General features: G+C 33.5%; 1 protein-coding gene across 2 annotated transcripts in view; it reads left to right on the top strand.

Moving 5' to 3' along the window:
- LOC148619305 (uncharacterized) overlaps window positions 1–13846 on the top strand; it is a 125600-nt gene that overhangs the window by 80183 nt on the left and 31571 nt on the right. The window contains exons 46-53 of one of the 2 annotated variants that reach the window (XM_088579056.1): window positions 1934–2056; window positions 2437–2577; window positions 4437–4602; window positions 5224–5460; window positions 6473–6741; window positions 8400–8531; window positions 9400–9495; window positions 12766–12972. In XM_088579056.1, coding sequence (XP_088435182.1) covers window positions 1934–2056; window positions 2437–2577; window positions 4437–4602; window positions 5224–5460; window positions 6473–6741; window positions 8400–8531; window positions 9400–9495; window positions 12766–12972 — 1371 coding nt within the window. The remainder of the gene's footprint in view (window positions 1–1933; window positions 2057–2436; window positions 2578–4436; window positions 4603–5223; window positions 5461–6472; window positions 6742–8399; window positions 8532–9399; window positions 9496–12765; window positions 12973–13846) is intronic. The other variant, XM_088579057.1, reaches the window with a different exon arrangement.

Here is a 13846-nt window from a genome sequence, read left to right as displayed (position 1 = left end):
GAAACTTGAAGGAAATATGTGGTTCTATTTGACAGTGTAAAAGGTATTTCATTTCATCCGGAGCATCATGATCATAGTCATGTAGATCACATAAAACAGCAGCTGCACTACTCAATTGATTTTGTGTATTTATATTATCAACAGGAACATCATTGTTCTCCCTATGGTCACTATGATCATTTGTATTTTGCTGGTATTGAGTCACAGGTGTACCTTTTTGACTTCTTGTTGCTGTATTTTGTTCAGTCACTTGTGAATCTACTCCAGCTTCGACCGAAGGCTCTTGAACATTTGTGATATGGTGCACTTGTTGAGTGTACAGTATCTAGTGGATTACATGCTATAGAAGTTGCCTCGAATGGCATACCTAACGTAGACAGCGACTCACACATTTCTCTGATATAAGTAACAAGCTGATCTAAAGAACAAAATCTAAGTACAACAGCTTTTCCATCTGGGATCGATTTTACAGATTCATCTCTGCTATGCAAGTCCATTTCCAAGTACATCTGATGATCTGTCTTTTTTGTACCAATAGTACAACTTGGGTAGTTTACAACTGTCATAAAACACATATCTGATTCCTCATAGCAGCGCTTAAGTGCTCCTCTGATACTAAAACACAAGGCTTCCAAGTTGTCTACTGCATGGGCTGTTGCCTCTCAACTCTATAACATGGTATTGTAGACTTTTTACCACAATATCAACAGTACTTGGTATTTCATTTACAAGCATATAGCTACGATTCGTGCATATTGAGTGGTAAAGATTTGTACCAACTTCAAGGATATGATCAATATCAGATGGAGTAGATGGTTCATTGGTGACAGATGCCATGAAACACAGGGCAATACAAAAAAATTGTCTTCCACCTTCTATTAGCATACCTTGATGCTATGTTCCTTTGCAAACCAATCTACCATAAAAACACCAGCACTTGATGTAAACTTATCTATATAGTAATATCAGGTAATATTTAAACTTAACCTTTGAAGACATTGTGCTGGTAGTTGTGATATAAAGAGATACAGGAACACCACAAAAAAAATTATTAACTGTTGTTTTGCAGTGTCTAAGCCAAATGTACATGGTTTCATAAACGTGAAATAAAACCTGTCAAGAATTAACAGATAGACAGGTGGACTGACGGACGCAAAGTGAGACGAGACAGATGACAATAGCTCATCGGATCAATATTAGATTTTGCAAATGAAAATTTCTACTTTTACCAGTGATTTTTAATTGTCTTTTCATTATATCTATCACAAACCACTTGCATCAGAATGAGATGCTTTTATGAAATTATGTTTATTTTCTTGGGATCCAATTTAATACGGTGATACGGGTCTAACATTGACCTTTTATGCATAAACCGCCAACATGTTTAGGTTGCAAGTGAGAAATATATTTAGACACAGGGGCACAGGAACTAAATAATGATAATATTAATACCTAACCTTTCGCTTGAACCAGTATTTCTATCTTTCATATCTTTGAAATAACAATGCAACATTCACCTTTTTTGTGGGAAAGTTAGTTAGGGATGTTTTTGAACTTCGATTATCAAAGAAATTATTTATAAAAACCGCAACTACAATGTAACAATTGTTTAAACTTTAACTGCTATTAGCCAATAATATTTGTCATCAAATATTTTGACACTTTCCTTTGAAGTATATGATATTTATGAAACTTAAATAAACCGTAGGTCAGATGATTAGTAATCATGTGTAATGATACTGTTTTATGTACTTTGAATGTTAAAACCGATAGATGTGAGGACGATAATTTTCATTGTCTCTTCAGATACTTTATTAAGCTGAGGACAACTCATGCTTTGCAAATATTAGGGGGGTGCACGCCTGCAATACCCCTGCCAGAATCTTCCCCTGCTTACTGCTTTTGAGATGACTATGTATTTGATCTTATTCAGATTATGCAGGACCTGGTTGTGAATTAGTTGTGGACCACTGTAAAGATGATAAAATTTGTCAAAATGGTGGCACATGTGTAACCTTGACTAACCAGATAGGGTATAGGTGCCAATGTGTCAAAGGTCAGTATATATAACCTTGACTTAGTAGATAGCCTATAGCTGCCAATGTGTCTAAGAGCTTTATATAACACCTAGAATAACCAGTTAGGAATAAGTGTTCAATTGTGTCAAAGGTCAGTGTGAGAAATATAAGTCAGTGATATTAGCACATCTTTGATGATTCGTTTGATATAAATTCTAATAGAATGCAGATGTGAAATAAAACAAACATTAATTTTTTATGCTTTTATTTTTTGGGTTAAATTCTTTGTATGTGAGACTTAATAATTGATATGAATGTTGTTAAATGATATGAGCCTTTAATTACAGATTTCTGTCAGAATCCATTACTTTAGCAACACATGTGTCAAAATTCATCACAATACCTTTGAACTTTTCAGGTTTTATGGGGAAACACTGTGAAACAAACAGTGATGACTGTTTTCATAGTCCATGTCCTTCAGATTCCTCTTGTATAGATCTGGTAGATGATTATATATGCCGGTGTAACCTGGGAAAAACTGGCAAAGACTGTCAAAAAGGTATTTTAAACTAATATAGGGGCCCTGAAAATTAAATTTGTTTGATCAATTTAGAATTTGCATTACATTTAATTAAATTTTCATTTACTTTGCTGACAAAACTGTTTTTTTCAGTTCATGCATACCATGGTGTGAAGTGTAAAAGGAAGAACAAAGTTTTAAATATACCCCAACAAACGAAGTTTGGCCGGTAAATAGGTTTCACCCTTTCTGTCCGTCTGTCTGTCCGTCTGTCCAAACTATTTTCTAAGCAGTTTGCAGCATTGTTATGAATATTTGTGGGATGTAGTAACCACATGGAGATGTGCATACTGTCAGGAATTGATGATTGGGCAAAAATTGTGAAATGATGCTGTTGGACTTTGGCATTTTTCTGCAAATTTTTGGTCTGATACGTTGTCAACAACTCCTCCTCAACGACTTGGAAGATTGTAATGAAACTTGATGGAGTATTAGATTACAATGTAGAGGTGTGCATATTGTTAGGAATTTATGTTTTAAGTAAATTTGCAGTCATATTCTGTTATCGTGTTGTCACCAACAACAAGAAATAGTACTGATGTCCACATTGGTCCCCAAATGTACTGGGGGCATTAGTACCATTAGGGGCAATGTCTAGTTTGACCTAGGTAGTGAAACTCACTTGATTGCATAACCTTCTTTTATGGCATTGCCATCTGAAATACTTCAACCAAGAAAGCATATTGTATCAAGACCCTTGTGATAAAAATATAGTTAGTTTGTCCAAGCATGTGGCCGAAAGTTTTGGGTGGAAAAACCACCATATGGAAAGCTCTCAATTTCATGAGATACCATTGGAGTTTGCATGGAAATGATTAAGAAATTAATCACAGAAACTCCTCATTTTATCACTCAGGGTAAAATAATGCGGCATAAATGGCCACTCTCTGGTAAAACAATGATGAAATGGACTTTCTTGGATTCATTCAGGTTGTTATAGGACTAGTTTCTTCATATTTTGAAAAGACACATCAATGTGTTGCACAAAATGATGACCATTTGGGGGCAAATTCTGTTGTGACTTTGGTAAAGTTGGGTAAAACTTTTCTCACTGAAAAGTCCAGGATATTCCTATTTAAGGCCATGTGAGATTATCTTATTTCACCTACATGTGATTTATAGAAAAAAAGTGATGTTTTTACAATATAATGTCACAAGAAAACATTTCATGATGTCGTATAAATACAAAAGAAATTTTGGCAAGCAGGGCCTTCTGAATTGGCATACTACTCTGAAAGTATTATTGTTTGTGGGGGTATCAATTTTCGTGGTTTTTGTGGATGGTTCCTTATGAATAGGAAATTTCCAATACATTTGTAAGGTGGAATTATCAAATCTATGAATTCAAGAATTTATGAACTAACATTTTTCCCCTACACCACAAAAATTAGCACCCATGAATCATAGTACTTTCACAGTAATTACAAAAATAATTTTTGAAATGAGAAAAAGAATCAAACAGCACTAGACATTGCAAGACTACGAAATCTTATACACCAATGTTCTGTAACTTGCTTTAGCCTCATTAGAGAACTTTTACTATTTGGTGTCAGAGATTTCTCTCTCTAGCACTCTCAGTAGATACATATATGTTGTCAGAAAAGGGACTGTCATACATCTGTGACAATTATGGTGGTGGTCATATATTTATCACCGTTTTACCATGGCTGTGGTCTAAAGAGCCTGGATTAGCAAATCATTATTAGAATATTTCCAATGGCATGATGCAATATAGAATTGGCACAGAAGTGTTAATGTTTTTTGCTTGGCTTTTGGTAGATGACTGTCTCATTGGTAATCATTCCACATCTCCTATTTTTATACATTTTTAATTTTAGAAATAAACACAGACTATGACATATACTTCTACCTCCCTACAAGGAATGGCTATGCTGCTTTACCTTATGCTATAAAGTTATCTGGGCAGAGTTTTTCCATTAGTATGTGGGTCAAGTTTCTTGACAGTAGCTATTCTCAGACTTACTTCAACATCTTTTCTGTTCGGTAAGTAGAATTCCATGAACCACACCATCCTCACAATGTCAGTGCTTCTGTCAGGGCTCCTTTCAGGGCAGTTTTGTCCACTTGTGTCTCCCATGGACACAAGTGGACACAGGAGCCTTGACATTGTGAGGATGATACCACACTTATATATGAAAACTGTTAAATTATAGTGTGTTAACTCTGTTAAGTTCTTATATTATTGCAAGGATTTGTGTCTTGTTTACAATAAACTTGTCCACTGTGTAGTGTAACAGTGTTGCATCCCTTGGCTGAGATGATTAAAATATTGTTACGAGTTCATGTATATTAGGATGTCCTCATCGAAAGGAGGTCAGAAAATTTTATTCCAAATGACTACCGTATTTTCCGGACTATAAGTTGATATTTTTTTCAGCCAAGTGTCAGCCTCGACTTATCGTCCACTTTGACTTATCTAAGGATTTTTCAAGAAAAATGTTCATCTTCATCGACTATGCTTTTCATTAGATTTGTTTAGTTCACTTTCGATTGCTTTCACTATTATTATTTGGTTAAATCCCATATTCTTCATTGAATTGTAAGAAATAAAAAATCCACTACTAATCAACCAAGATGATGACACATCTGTATAATCCCTTTAAGTGATATATCTGGACTAGAAGACCCTGAACAGCTGATTGAAATTACCAGAGCTGGAGTTAAGTTATACAATGATGGTTCAGCTGCTGAAATACAGGAGAAATATAACAAAATAGAAGATGGTAGATGGCATCATATTGTTCTGACCTGGGATAATACAGAGGGTGTGAACTTTATAATAGATACAATAAACCAAGGTCAGAGGATTGATATTTGGAGTGGGCAAACTTTTGATAAAACGTGAGTCCTTAGTTGTTTTAAGTGCATGTTTATTTTGCAGCAGATAAAATTGTATACAGTTACTGCTAAAAACTTTTTAAACTACTAACCTGTATCATAAATTCTAACAACATTTTTTTTAATAAGCAAATTTCCCTAGAATTCATACTAGCTTAAACCAATTTGTACTAGGCTCAGGAATAGGACTGATTGCTGAAGACCCAGAGTGTTTAACATTACACTGATAATACTTTTGTCATGATATTCTAAATACATGTAACTGAAAATCTGACATTGTAGTGATGTTAAAGAAAGTACAATGCACTGACACAATGACGGACAGTGGTACAAAAACTGACAGCCAGTACAACACACTGAGACATTGACAGACAATGATACAAAAACTGATGGACAGTGGTATAAAAAGAAGAGGTAAAAAAAGAACAAAACAAAGTTCATACATGGAACCTGTTATTTGACAACAGTGATATGAAGGATATAAGGAAGTGACATTGTAATAAGTCACTGTTTCTTGAGCTCAGTCTAATATAGGGTGCAGTGCTGGTGTCCAATTAATGTGTTGAGACTGAAAAAACTGCATTTATGATACTTGACACCTAAAAATATCACTTTAAAACAGAGTATAGTATTTTGTAATAGGCCAATATTTTTTTTCAAATGACCTTAAATAGATAAAAAGATGGAATTTGAGACAAGCCTCTTAACTGAATTGTCGTCCTTAAATTTTCATTAGACAGTATTATGATTATAGCACAGATTGGTAACTCAATTTCTGTAATGGCCCATACACAGGCAAATTATTTCACATGATTTTCACCTGAATTGAGCAAATAAACCAAGTGACAGAGTTTTCGTGAAATTCAGGTGAATGGAGCCTTCACGTGAAAATCATGTGAATTTCACATGAATTTCATGTGAAGCTCGTTTAACATGAATTTCAAGTGAAAAGTATTTGCTTGTGTATAATTTTTGTCATGTATATATTTACAAATGAAATGTACGTGATTTTCAGTGTATGGTTAGTTCTTGGAGGAAAAGTTAGCACACTAACCAAACAACCCTTTAACCAGCAAGGATTCAGAGGATATATTAGTCAGCTTACCATGTATAACAGGGTTCTGGAATTTGAGACTGAAATTCCAGCTCTCTATGAGAACCCACGTACGGTATATAATGGAACAACTCTTTTGTGGAGTGAATTTATACTTCACAGTGGTGCCCAACCAGTTTACCCTTCAAAAGCAGCAAAAGATGCTGAGATTACTCGGCTAAAGGAAATTGGTAAGCTTATTTATAAATTACAAAATTCTGTAATATGTGAAAAGTATAAAAAAAAAAAGCATAGAGATTAATAAATTCTTACACCAGTCTCTAGGCTACAAACCACTAATTCAGATTCCTGTTACTCTCTATGTTAATTTGCTCATTTTCAGGGGATCCTCAGTAGTTTACCTTAAGTTTAACCTAACTAAAACCATATATCACCTGAAACATACACATGTACTGCTATGTCACTCAAAATTTGACAAGGGGTTTACTAACTTGCAGTGCAGTACTGACGCTCGGAACTCATCTACCCTAAAAATAGCAAAAGTATAAAAAAAAAAAAGCATAGAGATTAATAAATTCTTACACCAGTCTCTAGGCTACAAACCACTAATTCAGATTCCTGTTACTCTCTATGTTAATTTGCTCATTTTCAGGGGATCCTCAGTAGTTTACCTTAAGTTTAACCTAACTAAAACCATATATCACCTGAAACATACACATGTACTGCTATGTCACTCAAAATTTGACAAGGGGTTTACTAACTTGCAGTGCAGTACTGACGCTCGGAACTCATCTACCCTAAAAATAGCATGGGGATTCCTAAAAATTCTTCATTTAGACCATCTTTGTTTATAGTTCCACCAAATTAGTTTATTTAAGTTTGAGGCAGCATACTTTGGGCTCAAAATTATCAGAATAAAATTCCCTTTTTGAAAAAAGTTCATCCATATAAAAATATTGTCAACTTTTTTTATAATGCGATGCTAAAGGGACTACTTTGTACCTTGGCATAGAACTTTTTTTTGTGTATGTTCCAAATTGATGATGCAATTGATGGCCTGTAACCTAAATCTATTGAATATCTGGAGCTTCTTCCTATAGTGTGAGAAATTTCGTCTTTTGACAAATAAAACACAGTACAACGAATTAAAAGACGAAGAATTTCTGACACAAGTAGAAGAAATGCCAATTCTTCAAAAGATGACAAGTTTAAGAATGTATTTCTTCCATTTTACAGTCCAAGGTGAAGAGTAACAATAAAGGTCAAGAGTAATTTGCATAAAATATGTGTTGTATTACTGGGCGACAATTAACCATGTGTGATTATCAGTAATCACCCCAAAAATTCCATTATATAGTAATTATATATATTAATTTTTAAGTTTGCATATGATTTGAGTATATTACTGTAACATAGATGTGGCCCTGCATACAAAAAGTTGGATTAATTTATTCATTGACCTTTTGAACTTTACTGGACTACTTTCACTTAACATGTTGCATTGGTTATTTTACCCATGACAGACAAGGTAATGTGCATCTGTCTATTCATGGGCTGTCTGTCATAGAAAAACAATGAAATCAGAAGGATTGCATTGTTTCATTTCAGTTTTTTTTTGTTATTCTGTTTGCTAATAGAAGTGAAAAAAATACATCAGTAGTATAGTAAATTTGTAAGTTTTATACAAAAAAAAACTCCCTGATTAAGACCATGACAGTTATAATTGGTGAAGAGACATAGGATAGTAACAAATACAGATACTGATATGAAACACAACAAACTTTGAAGAAATGTCAATTTATGATTGAGGCTATACTTTCACCCACTTTTGAAGAATTTGTCATTACACTTATTATGTTGAACCCTGGTGCATAAATATTTTTTGTAGACAAGACTCCCCCTTCTACCTCCAATTGTCCATCTGATATATATAAATACAGCAAAGATAGATATACAACCGTCAATTGGACAGAGCCAACCTTTCATGGGGCCGTTAAAATTTATAGAAAGTACAGACCAGGTTTGTGTGAAGGCTGATATCTACTAGTTTTATACCCTCACTAAGAGTGGACAATGCAGTCTTGTCAGAATACTCTGATGTGGTGTGTATAATACACACTTCTGTATTGTGCCCAATGCAATTTTGAAGGTATAATCTTGTGAAAAAAGATTTGTAGACTTAGATCGCAGTAAAATTTTGTTAGACAAAAGATCAGTAATATTTCACTTCCAGTATGTTTGTTTACAGTACGCAATGTCTTTTCTTCTTCCAAAATCTTTTATTTCATGGCCAATTCTTATATATTGATGTATTTGACCCCATGCTTTGGAAATGATTTCTATGTAAAAATGTGTGCATAATACACACCAAAATACAGTAATTTCTTATTGTGTACAGAACTTCGACTTGAGAAGTACAATATATATTTGTTTTGCCCTACCTCAACTTCCATTGGACTCCATGATGAACATTGTGATCAAACTGGTTATTCTCAGTGTATTTTGTACAGAACGAATTTTTAATAAAAAAAAATAGGCATAATAAAGTAGAGGACTCCACTAGTAGATTGAGTGGGGGCTAGGATAAAATGTTATGTCCTAGCAGTTAAGCTTACACATCCAGGATTTTGTAACCTTACATCATTATCCTGCCTTCTTATTTCAAATTTGATCCTACTACACATCCCCTTTTCCAGGAAAATCAAATAATTGCTCCCTTTTTAGTTTGATGTGCAGAACTTTATTCAAATATATTTAAAATATATAATTATATACCCTTGATTGTAACACCTTAAAAGGTAATGAGTATCCATTTAACATGAAATTTAATCTCAAGGATGAATTATTTTCAGGAAAATTTACTTGACCAACATATACTTCATTTACAGGAGAGATATTTACATGGGGTAAATACCAGATGACTTATGAAGCCATTGATGATGCTGGCAATTCAGTGTTTTGTAGCTTCAATATCTATGTTCAGAGTAAGTTAGTCTATACTGTGTGGTGATTTATGTCTTTTACATTAATGAAAAATAGTAAGAATTAGTATTGTCATGGTATCCATCTCTCCTTGAGCAATTGGTCACACTTCTGTTCTTTATATAATGCAATAATATGTAGACCTTTCTTGTTGTTCATTTAGTTTACTTTTATGTTACTGTAATATAAAGAGGCAACTATTTCACTGTACCCGTGTCTAATGTTTTTTCTTTGGGGGGCCAGCAGTAACCTGCCCAGTGGTGTGAGGGTTTCTTCTTTGTAATAATTTCATCAGTTCCAAAAAAATTCTGGGAATGATTTCAAATTCAGTAAGAAGTTTGACTGTGATAACTCATACCATGTTTCAGACCCTCTGATTACGGGGACTGAATATGAATTTTGTGAACTTTAGTTGATTTAGTTGGGTTTTTAGCTCACCTGGCCATAGGCCATGTGAGCTATTGCCATCACTTGGCGTCTGTCGTCATTGTTAACAATTCTTCAAACATCTTTTCCTCTGAAACTAAAGAGTGGATTTGGATGAAACTTATAATGATTGTTCCTTAGAGTATCCTGCATGAAATGACTGTTTGGATTTTTGATCTGTTCAAAAACATGGCTGCCATGTCTACAATTGTACATAGCGGTCAGACAGCAGTTTTTTACATATATCTCCAAAACCATTAGGTTTAGCCAAATTCTGACTGGAGTAAAAGAGTTCATCTTGATGAGATCTATCTGTTATGTAACTTTGGTGAATATCTGACCCATGTTGGAGGTATTGCCCTTTTTTGGACATTTTTTGCTGGTTTTGATGTTCTTACTTTCAAAAGTTTTCTCTCAGATATTGCTGTACAGAATTTAATGAAAGTTGGTATTACTGTTTTTAGGGTATCCTAAACAAAATGACTGTTTGGATTTTTGATTGGTGAAAAAACATGGCCACTGTTACTAAAAATATAACATTGCTGTGCATATATCTCCATAACTGTTAGGTTTAACCAAGTCTTGACAGGGTAAAAGTGTTCACCATGATGAGATCTATCTGTGATATTATTTTGGTGAAGATCTGTTGAGGTCTTACTAACCACTTCTAACGTTTCCATTACTTTACATGTTAAAAAAGTAATTTTCAAAGTTTCACTGTGAATTCCCAGGACAAATGACATCTTAAAGTTGCATACCGTTGCGAAGCTTGGAAAATAAGGCTTCCAAAATCATTATGCTTATGGTACAATGATTGTAGAAATTCTTCACAAAATTTACTTGAATAAATAATACTGAAAATCCACATTTTTACCTTTTCTGCTAACTGACAGCATGGAGGCAAATTACTCACACATATAAACAATATTCATACACTTTTGTAGTTAATTACATATGTGATTTTAAAGTACACATTCTCAGCTTTATTTTGACAACTTTTAATCATAATACACACAAATAATGTACTTACAATGCATATGTCTAGGTTCAGTGTGTTTTGGTACTACATAGGAGGATGGCCATTTGACCCGGAAGTAGTTAGTGAGACCTGACCCATGTTGGAGTTATTGCCCTTTTTGGACGTTTTTTGCTGTTTTTCATGTTATTACTTTGAAAAATCTTCTCCACAGAATCTACTGTACACAATTTAATGAAAGTTATTATTACTGTTTGTTAGGGTATCATGTACAAAATGACCATTTGGATTCTTGATTGATGAAAAAACATGGCCACTGTTACTAAAAATAGAACAAAGTAGTTTAAGTACAGTTTTTATGTTTTTTACGAGTAGCTTCCAGTTTGCCAAATTATGTTTTTTGTTTTGTATTATTGAATGTTGTGTTTATGTAAACATTTTGTACTGATGTTTTACTTAGTTTACATGTAGTTATTGTAATAGATTAATTAACTTCATGTGTTTGCATTTGCAAAGATGTTAAAGGTTTTGACTGCATACACTCACCAACTTGTTAACTTGTAAGATACAAATGTACATTAAGACGAGATGTACGTATACATGTATTTACTACATGTAGTGTTTTTAATTCCATGAAACTTACACAGAGGTGTTGTTGCCACAAGCTAAAATGATGGAAAAGATGTGACAGAAGTTTGATATGTGTTGAACTTGCATAAATGGGCACCTTAGGAAGTGTTCCTCTGCTAAGTATGAATTTATTTTCTCAGTATGATATAATGCATACAGATGTACAGAATAATTGAATGCTTTTTCATGGTTAAGAGTACATTTGGGAAAGGTGTGTATCATGTTCTTGAGAGTATATAAATGCAAATATCTCAAAAACCATGACTGAGCCAAACTCTGATGGAGAGTAATATTGTTCACCATCAGTAGACGAAGCTTTGCCGAAATTTTTTAAATGATTTGTTGCCTGTTGTAGGATTTTTTTGTTGTTTTAATGTGTACAACTAACTTAAACCAATTGCAATAACATATGATAAAAGTTAGCATAATTTTTTTAGGGTTTCCTGCACAAACTGATCATTTTAAATTTTTCATCAGTCAAAAAAACATGGCTGTCATTACTAAAAATAGGTCATAGTGTTCAAATGTTTTTTTTTCTTTTTTCCCTCAATTAATGAAAATGAAAGCTACCCATACGATAAACATGTGTTGACAGGCAGTATTGAATTTATTTTACCAGTTGCTCAGATTCCGTCTTGAGAAACGAGGTGTTTTAAGTTGAATGGTGATGACGAAAGATTGTTCTTGGCGACCATATTTTTTTGCTAATTTTTATACTTGCTTTGATTTCAGCAATAGTTGGTTTAGATAGTAAACATGGTCTCCTGATATGAATGGTGATGATGAAAATTGTGGATAGCCATGGTTTAAGTTCATTTTATGTTTTTTTTCAGCAAATCTATACTGGGCTAATGCCCCCTCAGACCTGGTGAAATATCAGGGCATTGGGGGCCCTCTACCCAAATTTTTTCCAGAGGTTCCAAAAACACTTTGAAGGCATATTCACCATTTTACAGTGCCTTAGGTACTCTTTTGAACTTACAGCATTCTTCAATATATATACTCTTTTTCAGCAATTTTTTGCCAAGCATGGTAACAAAGCATGATACCTTTACTAATTTAGTTAATAGTGTATGGTTTGTCAGGTGAGCAATTCAGGCTCTTCCAGAGCCTTTTGTCTAACCCTTTTATGAATTTTGTGATGGTAAAATTTTTTAAAGTTTACATTGTTAGCATCTAGAATACATCATAGATTAAGGAGTTAAAATAAAATATTATGATATAAATCTTTTAATTACAGCTGACCAGTGCAGTGACCCCATTAAACCCGCTGGTGTAATATCTACTTGTACAGAAAAATACAGTCCATTTATTGGTTGTTCTGTCCGATGTCTTGATGCTACACGAAAAATAACTGTGGAACACCCGCTGTTGTACACATGTGGTCCCTCAGGAAACTGGGAACCTAAGAACAAATTTAAACCATTTAGGTTTCCTACTTGTGGTAGTAAGTAGTGGGTTTCTTTCAGCCAAATTCTGATTTGAAAGTAGAAATCATTCAAACTTTTTAAGACTAGAAATACAGTAATCAACTGCTAACAACTACAGATTATGTTTCTTTAATGCAGAAATGTTTTAATGCCATTATAATTGTATGTGTACTTATATCACACCCTAGACAATATTGAATGATATATAAGGTTTGGAAGTTGCATCATGTAACTCTTTGAAGTCATAAGAAGTGGCCATTTAACTCCATTTAAAATCATATAGAACGTAATTGTTTATAGAGTATAGACAACAATCTTCTTATGTGTAAATATGATGCTTAACTATTTCTACACTAAAATAAGTTTGGTGATAGCACAAAATAGAAAACACTGATAACCATGCATCATATAGCACAAAATAGAAATCACTGATAACCATGCATCATATTGCACAAAGTAGAAATCACTGATAGCCATGCATCATATAGCACAAAATTGAAATCACTGATAACCATGCATCATATTGCACAAAATAGAACATAATGATAACCATGCATTATATTGCACAAAATAGAACATAATGATAACCATGCATCATATTGCACAAAATAGAACATAATGATAACCATGCATCATATTGATGTTCCCAGAACTAGCAAACTAAATACAAATCTATCGGCAGTTTTTTTTTATACTTTCAACTGTTGAAATTGCAGATCAAAAATAAATCAAGAAAAAAAATGACAAGCCCTATTTGTAGAGTTTCTGAAGATTTCATGTAATGTTGTCAATCATACATGAGTACATTTTTCTCTAACTTGTAAAAATTTGCAATGAATAGTTGAATAATATGTAAAACAATTTGATGTATTCAACTGGTTTTATTCATAA

The sequence above is a fragment of the Perna viridis genome, chromosome 4, assembly GCF_037379345.1.
Source record: "Perna viridis isolate PV_CMFRI_1.1 ecotype Kerala chromosome 4, ASM3737934v1, whole genome shotgun sequence".
Lineage (NCBI taxonomy): Eukaryota > Metazoa > Mollusca > Bivalvia > Mytilida > Mytilidae > Perna > Perna viridis.
The sequence above is the reverse complement of the archived record's forward strand: the minus strand, read 5'-3'. Positions and strand labels throughout refer to the sequence as shown.